Genomic DNA, 18,669 nt, shown 5'->3' with positions numbered 1-18,669 from the left:
AAACTTTAAGGGAAGCCTCACTCCTAATCTGTTTTTAAAAGGGCTTAGAGAATTGCCGAGAGGAGAAAGCAGGACACCATCCTACTCGCACTGAGGTAACTGGCGGTTTTATGGCCTTACTGAGCAAGTGAAGAATCATTAAAGCAATATACACCAGTGGGCTACAAAAACACCACAAATAAGGGAAAATATTAGGTAAGTATACCTGTGAAAATACCTCTTATGAGATATTGGGCTGCCTCTGATTATGAGGTGCCTCGAGTCCAAAGCAGCCCAAGGTGAAGTGGGCTAGGCCTGAGGCGTCAGAATTGCCTTGGGAGGTGTGTGTTTTTTGGTATAAGTGACCCAAGTGGATTTATTTTGAACTTCCTACAAGTTCCCCAACCGCCACATAAAAGGAAAATACTAAGGAAGGGGCATGTGGGAGTGTAGTCATGTGACTGACAGATTTAGCTTGCGACCAGAGAAAGACTCGTGAGGGCTCTAAAAGGGCATACCAGAAGCTGTTTGCATTAGGAGATTTTGTCCTGCTGCCTGCTCTTGTCGGTGCCAACACAAAATTCCTTAGCCTTGGAGCAGCCACCTTGTGAATGGTGTTGTGTCCCTTGGCCAGCCTATTTACCATTAGGCACATTAGCCAGCCTCCCTGTCAGCCATCGAACTCACTTCACTTAGTGGCAGCGCATAGAGGTTCCCAGTGCATGGATAACTGTGGCCAAGACATCTGCATTCAGGTATGGTCACAGTGGGTATATCAGCCAATATACAGTGGTACCTCGGGTTACAGACGCTTCAGGTTACAGACTCCACTAACCCAGAAATATTACCTCGGGTTAAGAACTTTGCTTCAGGATGAGAACAAAAATCGCACGGTGGCAGCGGGAGGCCCCATTACCTAAAGTGGTACCTCAGTTTAAGAACAGTTTCAGGTTAAGAATGGACCTCCAGAACGAATTACCGTATTTTTCGCTCTATAACACGCACCCGACCATAACACGCACATAGTTTTTAGAGGAGGAAAATCCGTAGGCATGCCACCCGTAGGCATTTCCTCCATAACACGCACAGACATTTCCCCTTACTTTCTAGGAGGAAAAAAGTGAGTGTTATGGTCCAAAAAATATGGTAAGTTCTTAACCTGAGGTACCGCTGTATTACTCATCATGGGGCTTTTAAAATGATGGGATTTAATGATTAGATTATAATAGATTGGAATGCCTTCTCTCTTCTCTCTCTGTCTCACGTTTCATTTAAAAGTTATATTTTCGTAGCCAAAAATGATTATTCTCCAATGATGTTCACCAACGATTCTTCATATTCAGACTCCAAATTGTTACATATTTCTGATCCTTACGGCATGGTAGATTCAGTCACAGGAGAGAAGTTGCTGACAGACACAAATCTTTCCATCTCTGTTTCCTCATGGAGCAGTATGATCTACTCTTGCTTGAGGCATCAAGAGTGAAAATGTTGACTCAGGCTGTATGGATGAAGATTTGAAAAGGTTCCCTGAAATCTACAAAACAGAAAGGCAAAAAGAAATAAAGCTAAAGACATATAAAAATAGAGACAAGGCAGATTATTATGAATATATATATATATATATATATATATATATATATATATATGCAGGTTTTGGTGTCTTCGGGTGTCTTCCCGTGTAAGAGTTGGGGTGTCTGTGCGACGTTTCGACGAGGTCTCACTCGTCATCTTCAGGCTGGTGCTTTCGGCTTCTTGTTACTGGAACAGAGCAGAATCTGGTGTTTGAGTTCCTATAAATACTGTTGAGGGGTGTGGTGTATAGCCTCCAACGTTCTGGGCAGAGAGGAAGTTCCTAGATTAGTGTGCCTTTTCTTCTTTTGTTCCTTAATTACTTGAGGGATATCTTGAGTGATTTCATGAGTGATATTCTGAATACCACTGGGTGGGTCATTAAGTGTAGATTAGTTGCTAAAGCTTTTGTGTCTTGACCTCTTGAGCTTGTGAAGAGTTTTTCTGAGAAGATGGCTGTGCTGCATTTAGTTGTGCTCTGGCTTGGCTTCGTGTATAGGGGCGAGCTGTGGTTTTGTGCCTTGTGCCAGCCAGATCTGTGTAGGGATTGCAGGGGGGTGCAGCATCCGGAGGTGCCACTATAGTTTGGCTACTGGATGGAGTCTGTAATATGTCTGTGGAGAGGGTCTGGGTTTGGGTCTGGTGTGGTTGATTGGTGACGGCGTTCTGTGTGCCTCTGGTTCTGGTGTCGGTTTTTGTGGGGAGGGCTAATTTCCAGATGTCTGGCAGGCGGGACGTGTCGTCACGCTTGTTCATGTTGTGAGGGTGTTTCTCTATCTCGATGGCTTCCATGATTATTCTCTTGTGGTGATGTTCCATGTTAAAGAGCAATTTGGAATCTGCAAAATTAATTTCGTGTCCTGTTTCTTTCATGTGTTGGAAAAGAGAGGAAGTTTTTTCTTCTTTTTTGACGGCATTCTTGTGTTCTGCGATACGTGCATTTATTCGTCTGTTTGTTTGTCCAATGTACGTGGCTGGGCAGACTTTGCAGGGTATTTCATAGACCCCTTGGTTTTCCAGCTGGATTTTGTCTTTTGGGTTTCTGAGGATATTGGCTATTTTTTGGTTGGTGCAGAAGGCTGTTTTGATATTGTGTTTATGGAGGATTTTGCTGATTTTGTCTGTAGTGCCCTTGATATAAGGAAGGAGGGCCATGCCATTGTTTTCTTCTGTGTCTTGGTTTTTGGGGGGTGTTTCTTTTTGGATTAGCTTCGTAACCCTGTTTTTCTGGTATCCATTGGCGATTAACACATTTGAGAGATTCTGTAACTCAGTTGTCAAGTGGTCTTTGTCAGCCAGGCGTTTGGTTCTGGAGATGAGAGTCTTGGCTACGGAGTTTATTTGTGCAGGGTGGTGGTGTGATTGTGCATGTAAGTAGCGGTTGGTGTGTGTTTTTTTCGGTAGATAGTGTGTCCTAGGGAGCCATCAGGTTTTTTGTAGATTAGGACGTCAAGACCAACCACTGCCTAACCAACACGTACTTCATCCACAATGGACAAAGATACAAACAGATAGAAGGAGCACCTATGGGATCACCCCTCTCACCGGTCATCGCAAATTTGTACATGGAACACTTTGAAACCAATGCTTTAGACAAGTCAGAACACAAACCCAAACTTTGGCTCAGATATGTTGACGACACCTTTGTAATTTGGCCACACGGGAAAGAAAAACTAGATAGCTTCCTCACACATCTCAACAGCCTACACCCCAAAATACAATTCACTATGGAAATAGAAGACAACAACCAACTGCCCTTTCTTGACGTCCTAATCTACAAAAAACCTGATGGCTCCCTAGGACACACTATCTACCGGAAAAAAAACACACACCAACCGCTACTTACATGCACAATCACACCACCACCCTGCACAAATAAACTCCGTAGCCAAGACTCTCATCTCCAGAACCAAACGCCTGGCTGACAAAGACCACTTGACAACTGAGTTACAGAATCTCTCAAATGTGTTAATCGCCAATGGATACCAGAAAAACAGGGTTACGAAGCTAATCCAAAAAGAAACACCCCCCAAAAACCAAGACACAGAAGAAAACAATGGCATGGCCCTCCTTCCTTATATCAAGGGCACTACAGACAAAATCAGCAAAATCCTCCATAAACACAATATCAAAACAGCCTTCTGCACCAACCAAAAAATAGCCAATATCCTCAGAAACCCAAAAGACAAAATCCAGCTGGAAAACCAAGGGGTCTATGAAATACCCTGCAAAGTCTGCCCAGCCACGTACATTGGACAAACAAACAGACGAATAAATGCACGTATCGCAGAACACAAGAATGCCGTCAAAAAAGAAGAAAAAACTTCCTCTCTTTTCCAACACATGAAAGAAACAGGACACGAAATTAATTTTGCAGATTCCAAATTGCTCTTTAACATGGAACATCACCACAAGAGAATAATCATGGAAGCCATCGAGATAGAGAAACACCCTCACAACATGAACAAGCGTGACGACACGTCCCGCCTGCCAGACATCTGGAAATTAGCCCTCCCCACAAAAACCGACACCAGAACCAGAGGCACACAGAACGCCGTCACCAATCAACCACACCAGACCCAAACCCAGACCCTCTCCACAGACATATTACATACTCCATCCAGTAGCCAAACTATAGTGGCACCTCCAGATGCTGCACCCCCCTGCAATCCCTACACAGATCTGGCTGGCACAAGGCACAAAACCACAGCTCGCCCCTATACACGAAGCCAAGCCAGAGCACAACTAAATGCAGCACAGCCATCTTCTCAGAAAAACTCTTCACAAGCTCAAGAGGTCAAGACACAAAAGCTTTAGCAACTAATCTACACTTAATGACCCACCCAGTGGTATTCAGAATATCACTCATGAAATCACTCAAGATATCCCTCAAGTAATTAAGGAACAAAAGAAGAAAAGGCACACTAATCTAGGAACTTCCTCTCTGCCCAGAACGTTGGAGGCTATACACCACACCCCTCAACAGTATTTATAGGAACTCAAACACCAGATTCTGCTCTGTTCCAGTAACAAGAAGCCGAAAGCACCAGCCTGAAGATGACGAGTGAGACCTCGTCGAAACGTCGCACAGACACCCCAACTCTTACACGGGAAGACACCCGAAGACACCAAAACCTGCATTCCTGTACCCGTGAAAATCTACGAAAGCAAATATATATATATATATATATATATATATATATATATATATAATCTTACTACAGTAAGTCAAGAATCAGAAGCTAAGGTAGGCTAATTTATTATTTTCTGGTACTGTTTATTAAGGAGGCCATCACTTAAAGAAAACAATGTCTCAACACGCAAACCCCAAACTGTGTAACTGAAGTAACTTAGCCATCAGTTTTAAAAAAGGCAATGAACTCAAAAAAGTATATGCCAAAAAATACTTGACCAGAGCTAATAACTGAAATATAGTAACATGCTAGGTCTAGATAATAATAATAAGGTTTATTTTCTCTGATTTATTTTGAGACTTCAGGCATAAACTTAAGGCTCAAACTAGACATGATGTGCAAATTCCATGACTGGAACTCTCAACAACATATTTGGTTTTACAAAAGCGGCTGTGCTTTCCTCATCTAACCATGGCACAAGGACCTAACCCTTTTCTCCACTGCTCTGTTTCCCCACAAAAATCACCCCCCCAATCTTCTATTTGTCCCTGTTGGATAAATGTATGGGCTTGTAAACTCTGTGAAAAAATGGCACATGAAAAAGAGCTAAACCCCTCAGCCCCCATGCTACTGTCCTGATTTGGATTCCTACGACTTCCATTTTTGTAAATGGAAAAAAGCAAATATCGGGAGTGGAACATCTAGTTTGATCCTGATCTCTATAATTCAAGGGTTCTTTCTACACTGGAGTAGTAAAGCATTTGATTTGCATGCAGAAAGTCCTGGGTTCAACACCCAGCATCTCTGGGTAGGGCTGGGAAAGTTACCCTGCCTGAAACCTGGCAAACCACATGCGTGACGCCACATGCAGGACTGCTGGGACACGTAGACATCCCTTTGAGGATTGTCAGTGCCTTCCTGGAAGGCGCTCTGGCAATCGTGGCAAGGGGGCACAGAGGATGAAAAACGCCCTCTCCGCCTCCCACCCTGTGGACCAGCACTCACCCATTGGAGGCAAGGGATGGCGCCCCCTCAGTGGAGGGGGGGGGGCTCTGCTCCCTGCCTAGAAATATTGAGTGGGCTGAAGGCCCTTCCCGTCCTATAGTTGGAGCCCTTGGGTGCCACTAATGCTACAGTGTGCCTTGCCACCTGACTGAACACTCAGCTGTCTCCAAGAAATCAATTTCTGCTAATTCAGAATCCATAAAACTGTAGCTCCTCAGTTTTACCAATGAGAACATCCTGTCTGACTAAGCACCCGATGCACCGCTTCTCCTGCAACTGCTGCCCTGCTTTTGGCTCATCTGAACATCAATTGTTGCTCTTTCAATTTGACCCTTGCCTGCCTTGAAGTATGGTAGCATCTTTTGTTATTGTCACTATAACTTGACCCCCCCTTCATTTCTTTGGCTGTATCCCTACCCTTCTATGGCCTTATGCCTGCAAAGCATGTACTCCAACATTGTGCTTCCTCCCACTCCACGAACTAACACTAGTGTGCATAGCTGAATTAGGGTGTATAATATTTTTGGGTACAAAAAATGTGTACGAGGGAACATTTCATAAAGGACAAGTTGCCTAGCCTTGCTTCATGCTATGTAATCTCTTTTAAGATTCCTACAAACACCTTTAGACTGTACTCTGCATTTTAATACTACAGCAACAGATGCTATAAACTGCTGGGAAGAGATGTTTAAAGATTTAGTATGGAAAGGAATTGTAACAGTTATCAACATAGCTTCATTAAGCTATGCATGGCTTCTTCCTGAAGCCCTTGGTGTTGTCATGGAGACCACAGCCAGAAGAGCTAAGGAATACCCTGTGTACCATTTTTGTTCTCCACTGACTGATGTGTGGGAATATTGATCAGTTTTATTCATCTAGAAAAATGCCTCTCAAGCAGACAAATTTAGTTCACCACAAATTTATTTATTTATAATAATATTTATTAGTTTTCCAACAAATTAAACACAACACTACAAAAAACCAATAAAGAAAAAACATACAACAATACAATACAAAAAACCACTGCAAAACACTAACATACATCTAACAAAACAAAACAAAAACCATTTAAAACACAGTCCAATTTCAATATCTTATCTTTCTTTCACTAATTTCCACGACCTCCTCGCACCTCCCTTTTTGTATTCCACTTCTATTAATTGTTTCAGCAATTCCTTTCCATCTTCCTCTGTTTTCTATCCTATAATTGTCTTAACACATTCTAACCTTATTTTCCCCTTTAATGCTCTATTAATCTATTTATACTTAATTCCTTCTAACATTTCTACTAAAGCCATATAACTTCATTCCAACATTTTTCTAACATTCATTAATTTTACAGTATTTCTGTAAATAGTCTTTAAACTTTTTCCAGTCTTCTTCCACCGACTCTTCTCCCTGGTCTCGGATTCTGCCAGTCATTTCCGCCAATTCCACACAAATTAATTTATTGGCCTTCTGTTAATAAGTAGGATATGTGAGATTTCAAAATATAATAATACTTTACAAACCCACATTGGGAATGAATAAACAAGTAGATTTATCATGGTATAGATTAATAGTGGAAACAACAAGATATACTCAGACTAAAATACTATTTTTGTTTATTAATATACCCCTTGTAATAATATTAGTTCTATACTTTCCCTTCTTTGCCAGGAGTTAAGATCAACTTTGTCTGGCTAAACAAACCACCAAGAGCGGCAGCTAAGATAAAGAAAGAACGTGAAACTGCTCAACACCTACTTTGCCTCTGTATTCACCCCAAAGTAAAACAGTGCCCAACCTGGTGATAACAGAATAAACGATGCAGTGAGGGAGCTGCAGCCCAATATAGGAAAAGAGGTGATGGGGGAACACCTGACTACTTTAAATGAATTCAGATCTCCAGGGCCTGATGAGCTGCACCTAAGGGTAGGAAAGGAGCTTTTGAATCTCAGAGCCTCTGATTGGAGGCAGACAAATGTAGCCCCCATCTTCAAAAAGAGGAAAAGAAAAGACCCAGGTTGACATCAATACCAGGAAAGGTCCCAGTACAGATAGCTAAACAGTTGGTCTGTGAGCACTTAGAGAAGGAAGCTGTTATTACAAGGACCCAGCATGGGTTTCTCAAAAACAAGTCATGGCAGACAAATTTCATTTCTTATTCTGGATGGAGTTACAAGCTTGGTGCATCAGGGGAATGCTATGGACAGTGTAGCTTGAATTCAGTTAGGCTTTTGACACGGTCCCCCTTGATATTCTTGCGTGGAAGCTGGTAAAATGTGGAGTAAGTGAGTTACCGTATTTTTCGCTCTATAACACACACCCGACCATAACACGCACGTAATTTTTAGAGGAGGAAAATCCGTAGGCATGCCACCCATAGGCATTCCCTCCATAACACGCACAGACATTTTCCCTTACTTTTTAGGAGGAAAAAATTGAGTGTTATGGTGCAAAAAATACGGTAAGTGTTTGGTGGATTTGTAGTTAGCTGATTGACCAAACCTACTTTGGGGGACTGGGGACGGGTGTGAGAGAGTATGTACGAGAATCATTTTGCATATCTTTGTAGACTCTTTTCAATCATAATCAAATATTACTAGCTTGTAAAACAATGCAACTTTTTATTGCCTAGTTACTGGCTTATATAATGCTGTGCTACAGGTGAAAGTAAAAAATAAAAACACTCTGTTTTCTAAACTGAAATGAATGGTCATTAGATTCTGAAAGAGTATTAATAGGATAGTTTTTGAATCTGCAGTTTGGTTTTAAAGCATTCAAAAATGTCCATGTTATAAATAACTTTGATACAAAAACATGAGGTTGAGAAACCTTTTTCCTGAAAGTAAAGCTTGTAAGACTACAAATAGATATACAAAGCTGGCAGTGTTGAGATGATTATTTCACAAAGTGTTGTTGCAAGTGTGAATTACTTTTCAAAACAGTGCTAGCTAAAGCAGTGGTAAAAACTCCAACTTCATTTGAAAAATGATGCGCCATAGAATATAAGTGTTGGCAAACATGTCAGTATTTTTTAATGTGTGTATATACAACCTGCAACCTAACCTCAAATTGTGTTTAAAATGGCTTCAAAAGTAGAGAAGCACAATTTATTATTTTGTTCCTTTCTTTTCTTTCAGTGCCTGCATTGCCTTGGGTTAATATTATCACCATGGAGCAAGGTACACTCAGAACCATTACCTGTCTATTTAAGTGCTTCTTTCCAATGGGAAAAGGTAGGCCATATGCCACATAGCTATGTTGTAAAGATTTATGGTTGAATCCTCACCCAAAAGCTCACAGAGCTTTCAATGGTGCTTGAGGGAGCTCCAGTGTTCCATCAACACCAGTGATTTAGACCTTCTAGTAATTTAGGCTTTTATGTGCAGATGTTACTGATGGTCAAAACACACAGCGGAACATTTGGCAGAATCTGTTGAACAAACACTAAAAGACATTGTTACAAATAACAAGAAAATGTGAAATATTGCAATGAAGAATGATTGTGATTAGTTGCCTGCGATTATTGATATTGTATTTATACAGAAACAGAAGACTTCCCAAGCTGCTTGTATTTTTACTTGTCCATACTGGGAATATGGGAAAGATAATAATTTAATATGTTGTCAATATTTGTTCAACAAGACAAGAAACAGTTTCTAACACAGACGTCTCATTGTAACTACTATCCACAGGAACTTTTCTTTTGTTCTTAGGGTCTTCTGTGTCCAAAGAAATTTTTTCATGTGAGTGACAGTACTTTCTGGTGTTAGTTATAAATGAATCTTCCTTGGAGGTTGGAAGATTTTTGTCTTGCATTTTACCCTTACATTGTTTGTGTCACAAATCTTTGCATACATGATGCATCTTGCTAGAGGGAAATGTGCACTTAAATGAATAAAAAAAAGTTGTCACAGAGCTGGAAAATTGACCAACTCATTTTACTTTCACAGAAGCCCAAGCACTTTTATTTAAATATGCTTTCATGTTACAAAGGGCTGCTGCAAATCATGACATTTAAACAGGGACGCTGAAAACCGATTGAAGAGGAAAATTGCTTTCAAAAGAGAGATGCTTGAAAATGGAATGTGTTATTTTGTCTACATTCAGTGAATTTCTAATCCTTCACTCTTAGGCTTCCTGCTTTCTCTTTTCTGTAGGTCCAGTTATTCTGTCCCCTGTGCCATCTGCCTCCTCTCAGGCCCCTGTTGCAGGGCTGCTAAGAGACAGGTGACAAGGGTGCAGGTTTACTGGCCCCCAAGCCAGCAGTGGGCTAAATGGGGATTAGAACTCTCATATTCTTTATCTCAGTTAATTTCTCTACCACCATACAATACTGTCTGTCTTGCAGGAGGCTCACCAGGGCTGTGTGAGGGGCTGAAGAGTATCTTGTTCAGGGCCCTCTTAAATCTGGTACCAACTTTGATTGCTTCCTTCCTTTTAAGCATTTCCCACCTCCTCCTTTCCCTTCCACTTCATTTCGTTTACTTTTTCTAGGTCCTAGAAGATCCCGGTCCTTTCCAGCATTATCTTTCTTCTCACATTTATTGCACTTACTCTCCGGACAATACACAATACAGATAATTACAACCTTGCTGAACCTTCACCTCCCTGTTAATTTTTGACTGTTGGCACGTCAAAGTGCCAGTAAAGGGATTTGGGAACCTGGGACTGTGGATTACAGGTAATGCAGTATAAAGTCAAGCAATTAACATGTCAAGTATCAGCCTTCTGTAAATGAGCCAAGTTGATTTTTCTTCCTAACTCACATCTTTATCAATAACAAATAAAACATTGTTTTTAATTTGGAACTCAGCAGTTTGAGGCCTTCTCTTAAATTACCTTTAATTATGGTGTATCTTTCTCTGGCATTGGCATCAAGGGTTTTCCCCCTCTGTCCATAACTATAAATGCCAGAACTAAATAAATAAAATATATGTGCTTCCAGCTCTGGTCTTTAAAACACATTGATTTACAACAGTAAAACAAGCAGTAAGTCATTTTGACTTTAAAGCCTGTGATAACCAATTTTTTAAAAAAACAAATTAGAGTAGCTTGCTTGTTTATAGTTAAAATTGATCACCTTGTCTGACTTGAGAGCACATCAAAAGTTTCCTTATTGGTATGGAAAACATTTAATCAGGCTCATAAATGTAAACAGATCTTTAGCAGAGTTCAGAGATAATCAAGCAGACCATCACCAGCTAACAGATGGATACGAGCCTAAACGACAGTGAAGTGCATCTTCATTTATTAGTATTATATTTTATTTTAAAATACATTTTCCTATCATATTTTCCCAACTGCCCCATTTACTACAACTTTTAGCAGTTTATTTTACCGATTAAAATCATGTGCATGATGGTTCTTGGCACAGAAACACAGTTTAAGGCTGTAATCCTATACCAGGGGTCTGTAACCCGCGACTCCGGAGCCGCATGTGGCTCTTTTACACCTTTGCCGCGGCTCCGGGGCGGATACTAGCAAGGGGAGGAGGCACATTGTGCGCCCCGACACTCCCCACTGTGGCGGGCGCTGTACTGGCTGTGACGTCGCATGGGGACGGTACGTGCGTTAGTCACACACCGTTCCAACGTCACCTTCCCGCCCGCTGTCAGATCGGACATTAAGGTAAGAAACAATATATGCAGTGTTATATTTGTTTTAAATGTTGCAATGGTTTTGCAGCTCCCAGTTTTTTTTCCTTTGGAAACGGGTCCAAGTGGCTCTTTTTGTCTTAAAGGTTGCAGACCCCTGTCCTATACACAGTGGGACATACTTCCTAAGGATAGGATTGCTCTGTTTATCATGAAATAACTTTCTCTCTCTGTGTGTATGCTACATAATGTTATATTTTGCTGTACTTTATGGATGCATTTTAAATATTCTGGAGGCCAATACTATTTTCAACTTTATATTTATGTATGAAATCAGCTTACACTTACTGTCTGCAAGATTCTGCTTAGGTGTAGGTGTAGATCATGTACCTGTTTCCTGAAAGCAGTAGCTAACTATCTTAAAATTGGGTTTTAAAACCCTTAAAAAAAAAAACCTTTAGCCCTGCTCTCAGCTTGTTTCAGAGAAGTGTGAGGTGGGTGGATTCCAGGGCAGGCTGAATCACCCTGATCTGGGGGCCACAGGGTGGATTAGTGTGTGTGTTCATGCACAGCCCTACTGAAAATAAGGTAGGTACCAACCTTGTTGAGTTTTTGGTGTTTTCTGAAAACACATTACTCACCCAGGCCTCTGTGAGAGTGCTGATAACTGGCCTTGAGAGCTGTTCTGATTACTGAATTGGTGGGTGCATTTTAATTTATATTTACTCTAATACTTTTTATTGCAATTGTTTCTATTGGTTTCAAATTTTGGTTATGAGGTTGTCTTTTAAGATTGTAAACTGCCTTGGGATTGGTCTGGAACACTGTATATAAATGCCTAAAAACAGATTAATAAATAAACGTGTGAATGAACCAAATACTGCAGAACTGTTGCAAACTACAGTACAGTCGACGCTCGGGTTGCGAATGTGATCCATGTGGGATGCATGTTTGTAACCTGCAGCATTTTCAACCCGCATCTGCACATGTGCGGGTTGTGATTCGGTGCTTCTATGCATGCGCAAAGCATGATTTAGCTCTTCTGCGCATGCACGACCACCAAAACCCATAAGTAACCCGTTCCGGTACTTCTGGGTTTCGGTGGTCCGTAGCCCAAAAAAACGCAAACTGAAGCGGCTATAACCTGAGGTATGACTGTACTTCTGATGGAAAAAGCAGTAAGGTACTGGAAAATACATTTTGTTATGATTTTGCAAATACTGAGTAAAAGTTAATTTGTACCAGCAAAAGGTGAGCTATATCTGCTAACCATTTCATGTATCAGAAGCAGAAATAGGACATATTTTCATATCGTTAAAAAATATCAGCTAGATGGGAAAGGGCAAAAAAAATAGCTTGAAAAGTTTTTTGAAACAAAGCAAACAATAAAAAATGCTTCCCTTCAAGGCCTGCAACAAATCTCTCATTCCTTACGCACACTCAAGTTGATTATCCCTTCTTCCCTTTTCTGGATGGCATTTGAGGTATGAATTGCCAAGCCCATCTGTCCCAGTATTCACAGTAATTCTTGGTTGCATGAGATCTGTACATGCTGTGCAGTTTTCTGATGGAACAGTTCGTTTCTTCCCTGCAGTAGCCTTCGTTTTTGCTGAATAGATTGGCTTCTGACCAGCTCTGGGTCTGTGACCTTCCAGTCAGTTGTACAACCTTGCACATACTGAATCCTTCTAATACTTGACCTGGGAAGTAGGAGCAAATTCTTTATCCTGCCAACATCCAGTAGCACTTGCCATAAGTTATTCCAGTTGACTTAAAAAGCATTCATCTTTATCTGCTTGTACTGTACATTGGTTAAGACTATGTTCTTTACTGAGCATTTTAAAGCTCATTTGGTAGAAAATACAACCCTTAATCTCAGGGTCATTGATTCAAGCCCCACATTGGGCAAAATATTTCTGTATTATGGAGGGTTAGAGTAGATGAGCCTCATAATACCTTCCCACATTACAATTCTATGATTCTTTACCAATGGCTGTATAACAGTGAGCATTCATCCTGATTTCCTTGCAGATTATTTATCAGGGCCTGCCCAATACATTTTGGCACCTGAGGCGGATACCAAAATTGTGTCTGCTTCCTTGCCAAGGAAGAAGGGGTGAGGGAAGATCTACATAAGGAATAAGGGGGGAAGGAAGATCTACATCGGGATCTGCTGTCCCCGTGAATCCTTCCACCTGAGGCAGTCATAAGGTGCCTCATAAGGTGGGCTGCCTCTGGTGTTTATACATATTCCTGTGAATCATTCACTCATCTCAGTTTTCAGTGCATTTCTTTGTCACTTTCCAAACTGCAAAAAGTCTGGATTTTTAAAAAGGAAGATGTGGATTTGTTGTGCAAGGGCAACAGAGAACTTTAATCGTTTTTAATTGTGCAAGCCTATAGTTCTAGTACACATTTGAATCCCTCCCACAAAATAGTGACAGTTTTGAGGCACTTTTAGATATTTTCACAATTGAAATGGAAAGTTGAAACACACACACACACACACACACACACACACACACACTGTTCTGGATTGCAGTTCATATTTTCTTTAAAATGATGCACAGAGATGGAGACTGGGAGAAAGAAAATGCTTTCCCTATTGAATGATAAGGCTAGGCCTGGATATAAACAGATACAGCTCTGATTTCCTTCCAACAACTTTTCACACAACTTTTCTTGTAGTAATCCACAGTATAGAACGTGTGGCTACATTTTCACAATTGCTTAAAAACTTTATCATCAGGCTAACAGTTCCTGGATTGTCATTTCACACCACCCCCATAAAATCCTATTAATAATCTAATCTACATATGGGACAGACAGCTAAGAAAACCTCAGATATGTTGGCTCATATGATACCATTATTCTTGTTCTCCTGTTTTTCCTGTTTAATTTTCATTATGTTCTCTTGCTGTTAGACTCACTCACACTCACACATAAATGATAAGATACTTTGATTCAGGTTTCCTTGTGGAATAAATTAAAATACCGTAGCTTGTATGTGTGTGTATTGTTTGAAATGCTTGGTTTAAGTGACACTCAATTAGAATATGTTCTACTTGGTATTCATATATTATAAGCTCAAAGCAAGACCTATTGTCTTTCATGCAGAAAGTATCTTTCAAAAATATGGTAAGGACTAGTCTGCAAGTGCCCAAAGGATCATTCAGCTGCTCGTCACTTAGATTTGGGAAGATCAAATTATTTAAGGGGTTACACTGAATTCACACTGATTTATTTTACCAATTCCATTCAGTTTAGGGAATTATCTAAGTGCCACAACAAATGGAACACAGGGGTGGTGTGGGGACAAATGCCCAGCCTACAGGTAGATCCACTGCATGGGAAGCACCATGTGGCGACAGCAAATTCCCCTTTGCTGCTGTTCTTAGCTTGATAGAGGTGGTCAGGGGTGGACTTTGGTCTTTCAAATTTCAGCAGCACCCTGTGCAAGCCCAAAATTCAGCACCCCCTACCTTTCGTCTTCCTTTCTGCTCAGTTCACTAGGTCATAGTTATGAGGCCTTATGTTGCCCTCTAGGCCCGGTGCCCAGTGCGGCAAAACTGGTGGCACTACTATAAATCCTCCTTTGAGGTGGTACAACTATACAGTGGTCCTTTATTCTTTGGCAAGTATCAGAGGTCAGCTTCTGTAATCTCAAACAACCGTTAATAACAGCAAAGTTTTTCATACAACTCTTTATGGGTCTTGATCTTTTTAGAGAAGCTTCCTCCAGCGGTCCTTTTTTTGGCAAACAGCTAGAGACAGTCTGGTCTTCTTGCTATGGTGTTGTCACTTGGAGAGAAGGGATGCAGCTTCCATTGACCATTATTTTTCAGGCCAGTAGTAAAGGCTAGGTGATGATGCTTCATGCTTCTACAATCCCAGGGCAACTTCTTTTCTGTTAAGACAGGATCCTAACCATAGATGCAGTAAATAAAAATGTTTGGTAAATTGAAAAACATTTTAAAATCTAATTCCATAAATAACTTTCTTCTATAAATCTGACTAAGAATCTATAAATCTGACTAAGAAAGACTGTAGTTAACAATAGCCAATATTTTACTGAGATTTTTTGAAATAGTAAAACTTAGTGTAGCTGAAAATTGATTTTGTTTTGTGATGCTTAAAATAACTCCCTTGAATTTATGTCAAGGGCCAATAACTTCCTCTTTGAAATAAAAACTTGTTTGTAGACCTGGAGGAAGAAAACCTATGATCCCATTATACACAGAAGACATTTTTTTCTGAAATACATACAGCAGAAAGCCATTCTGGTGCAATGATTTTTTAATGCCGAGCACAGTATTCTTTTGAATTATATTTTTCAAAAATACTTTGCAAGTCCAATCTAATTAATTGAATTGATTTTTCAGAGCAGTGATTTAAAAATATTATCAATATAAATACATTCTGCATAACAAATGAAGGGAGCGGGTGGCACTGTGGTCTAAACCACTGAGCCTCTTGGGCTTGCTGATTGGAAGGTTGGCAGTTCGAATCCATGCGATGGGGTGAGCTTCTGTTGCTCTGTCCCAGCTGCTGCCAACCTAGCACTTTGAATGCACACTAGTGCAATTATATAAATAGGTACCACTGTGGCAGGAAGGTAAATGGCATTTCTGTGTGCTCTGGCTTCTGTCACAGTGTTCCATTGCACCAGAAGTGGTTTAGTCATGTTGGCCACATGACTCAGAAAGCTGTCTGTGGACAAATACTGACTCCCTTGGCCTGAATTGAGATGTGCATCGCACCTCATAGTCGCCTTTGACTGGACTTAACCGTCCAGGGGTACTGTACCTTTACATAACAAACATTTAAATTAAAGTTATTTGTCTCTATGAAGGCCTACCCCAAATACTGTTTTTGAAGATGTAATGTCTGGCCATTGGTCTGTTTCCACACTTGCTATTATTTCTAGAATGGACAGCATTTTCAATTATTATGAAGAATCCAGATGACTATTTTTTGTCAAACTATTGTGTTCCAGTATTTTATGTGTTGTCTTCACATAAGGACCTTACCTGTGGCTATTTTGTATTAGTATTAGTATCTGGTAAGTATTAGGCTAGACAACACACACTTTGACCTGGACAAGATAACAAATAGTCTGACCTTCTTTAAATTAAGCTAGCCTAAGTTACCCTTATTTCAAGCTCCATTAAGGAGTGATGCTACTCCTGGCTGAGCTGTTCCAAGCCTGACTGAGGGAAAAGAGGCCTTTAAAATGGAATTTGATTTGCACTACCCTTTTTGCCAGTATAAGTTCTGCCAGGTTGCTGGGTCACATGACTGAGCTGAAAGAAATTTGAAAGAGGTGTAAGTATTTTCTAGCCCTCTCCCTGGAACACTTTTAAAATAACTTGCATAGGTTCCACTAGCTTAAGTTATATAGGCTGAATTTCAGCTGAACCAGCATAGCCCTGGCTGAGCCAGGCTAAGATACTTACATTGATGTGCCCCTGACTGAGCTGGAATGGGGGAATCGTGCTGGTATAGCCCTAGCTAAGCTAGGACAGCCTATTATCTTCTTATTCCAAACTTGCTTATCCTGGCAGATATCAGGTTTGCATTACGTTGCAAATTATTACTTTGGAGTACTTAAGATGCTTTAAATGTCACCGGCTCCCAAACAATAGGATATGGGCTGCCATAGCTGACTTCATTATGCCCCTGATATAAAGGGAATATGCTTAAAATAAAACTTGCATGTAATATGGCTTCTGAAATAAAAACGGGTTTTCCTGTGCCTATGCTATAATGGCAATTCTAATACAATATACACCAATAAAATGTGCACTGTTTTCTCTGCGCTGAAGCAAATTGCATTGTGTAGCTTGCAACAAGCTTAAGCCCCCTAGAGTCCTATGTTAATAGGATTCTTTGCAAATAAAACTCTTCTGTGAGAGCATAAGTAGACCATCTGTTTCTGCCCTCTGTGGCACTGTGTCTGCCTTCCAGGACCTTCCTGTGAAGGTCTGCTCCTTTAGGAAGGAAGCATGTTCTACTCGGGGAAAGAGCACAGTATGTTGTTGGTCAGAGGACCGGCAAATGTCAGGCATGCCTTCAGAAAGATAAATGCCTCTCCTTCAGCAGAAGGAATATAATTTGCCAATAAATATCTTACAGTGGACTTGCCACTGTAAGATAGACATCGGTATTTTGCCAGTCACTGTATAAGATAAATGTTATATTCCATTTGCATTGTGGTGGTGCTGTGCTACGCGTATCGATAACATAAGCAAAACATGACAATAATGGGCAGTTGTTGCTACATAGCTGCTATCGTGTGACACCAGGAAACATGGACCTCATATTGTAAAAATGTAAAAGATGTAGCAGTGCTGTTTTCAGAATTTATGAACAGCATGCTGGTTCAAGGAAAAAAGAAAAATTCCTGGTTGCCAAGATCCAAGTATGGGGCAAGTACTCTTTTGTGAGAGAACCCTAGCAGAGATTTAAAGTCACAAAGTGTGCAGCAAAGTAAATGTGAAAATATAGGCTGTTGGAAAATATGCCCTTTAAAGTGAGTCCCAAAGTTTCCCTCTTTCTCTAGCATAGAAAATAATCATAGGTTTGGTAAGTTAAAAATATTTTACTTACAAACTATCTAAGCACAGATTCATGTTATTTTCCATACAGCATTCATAAAAAATTGCATATGCTGTAAAAGTTAGAGAAGCACTCCTTGCTTCTTGTCTATAATCTAATAATAACAGTTGATAGCATTTATTGATAAAAAGTGATAGAAGTCTGTTGATTCTTAATAGGAGTCATGCTGGAGACTTTGGTAGGGCAGGATTTTATACCAAGACAAGTGTTCCTTTATTTGCCACATAGTTATCAATGCAGAGAAGAACAGATTCCATGATTCCAGGTTTAAATATGCCAGACAATTTCCCTTCTTTGTACTGTAAAATATAAAACATGTCCTTCTAACCTACAAAATACATTAATCAAGATGTATAGCTTATATTTTATGACTGATCAGTTGAAGTGGTGTTGTGATGCACACTGGACTGCTAGAAAAGATGCTTGTTCCACAGGAAAAGTACCTGAAAACATGTGTTCTGATATTCATGGCGTAGTTCTATAAACTTGCAAAAAAAGAAAAGTGTGATTCAGGTGTTGCTATCACTGATCTTAACAATAACATGATTCAATGTTGTCCTACAACGCATATATTTTATTTGCCCATATTTTCTGTTAAAAACAGCTGAGTGCCATACATTTCACATTAATCTCACCCTTTTTTTATTTGAGCATTTAGAAAGGGGGGAGGAGATGAATGGAAAATGCAGCATTAGTCACTCCCTTTTGCTTTATTTGATCTCATGCATGATGGTAGCAGCAGTATTTATTGCCAACCATTGTTTCCTGCAGAAAAAAAT

The 18,669-nt window shown here is 40.3% G+C and overlaps 1 protein-coding gene across 5 annotated transcripts in view; it reads left to right on the top strand.

Moving 5' to 3' along the window:
- Positions 1-86: 86 nt before the first annotated feature.
- The window catches only part of CNKSR2 (connector enhancer of kinase suppressor of Ras 2), a 298,892-nt gene continuing 280,309 nt past the window's right edge, over positions 87-18,669 (top strand). For all 5 annotated transcript variants that reach the window (XM_082220567.1, XM_082220568.1, XM_082220569.1 and 2 more), the window contains exons 1-3: positions 87-195; positions 7,350-7,695; positions 8,816-8,911. In XM_082220567.1, coding sequence (XP_082076693.1) covers positions 7,539-7,695; positions 8,816-8,911 — 253 coding nt within the window. In that variant the 5' untranslated portion in view covers positions 87-195; positions 7,350-7,538. The remainder of the gene's footprint in view (positions 196-7,349; positions 7,696-8,815; positions 8,912-18,669) is intronic.

Source organism: Podarcis vaucheri (assembly GCF_965113315.1).
Source record: "Podarcis vaucheri genome assembly, chromosome: 4".
NCBI lineage: Eukaryota > Metazoa > Chordata > Lepidosauria > Squamata > Lacertidae > Podarcis > Podarcis vaucheri.
The sequence above is the reverse complement of the archived record's forward strand: the minus strand, read 5'-3'. Positions and strand labels throughout refer to the sequence as shown.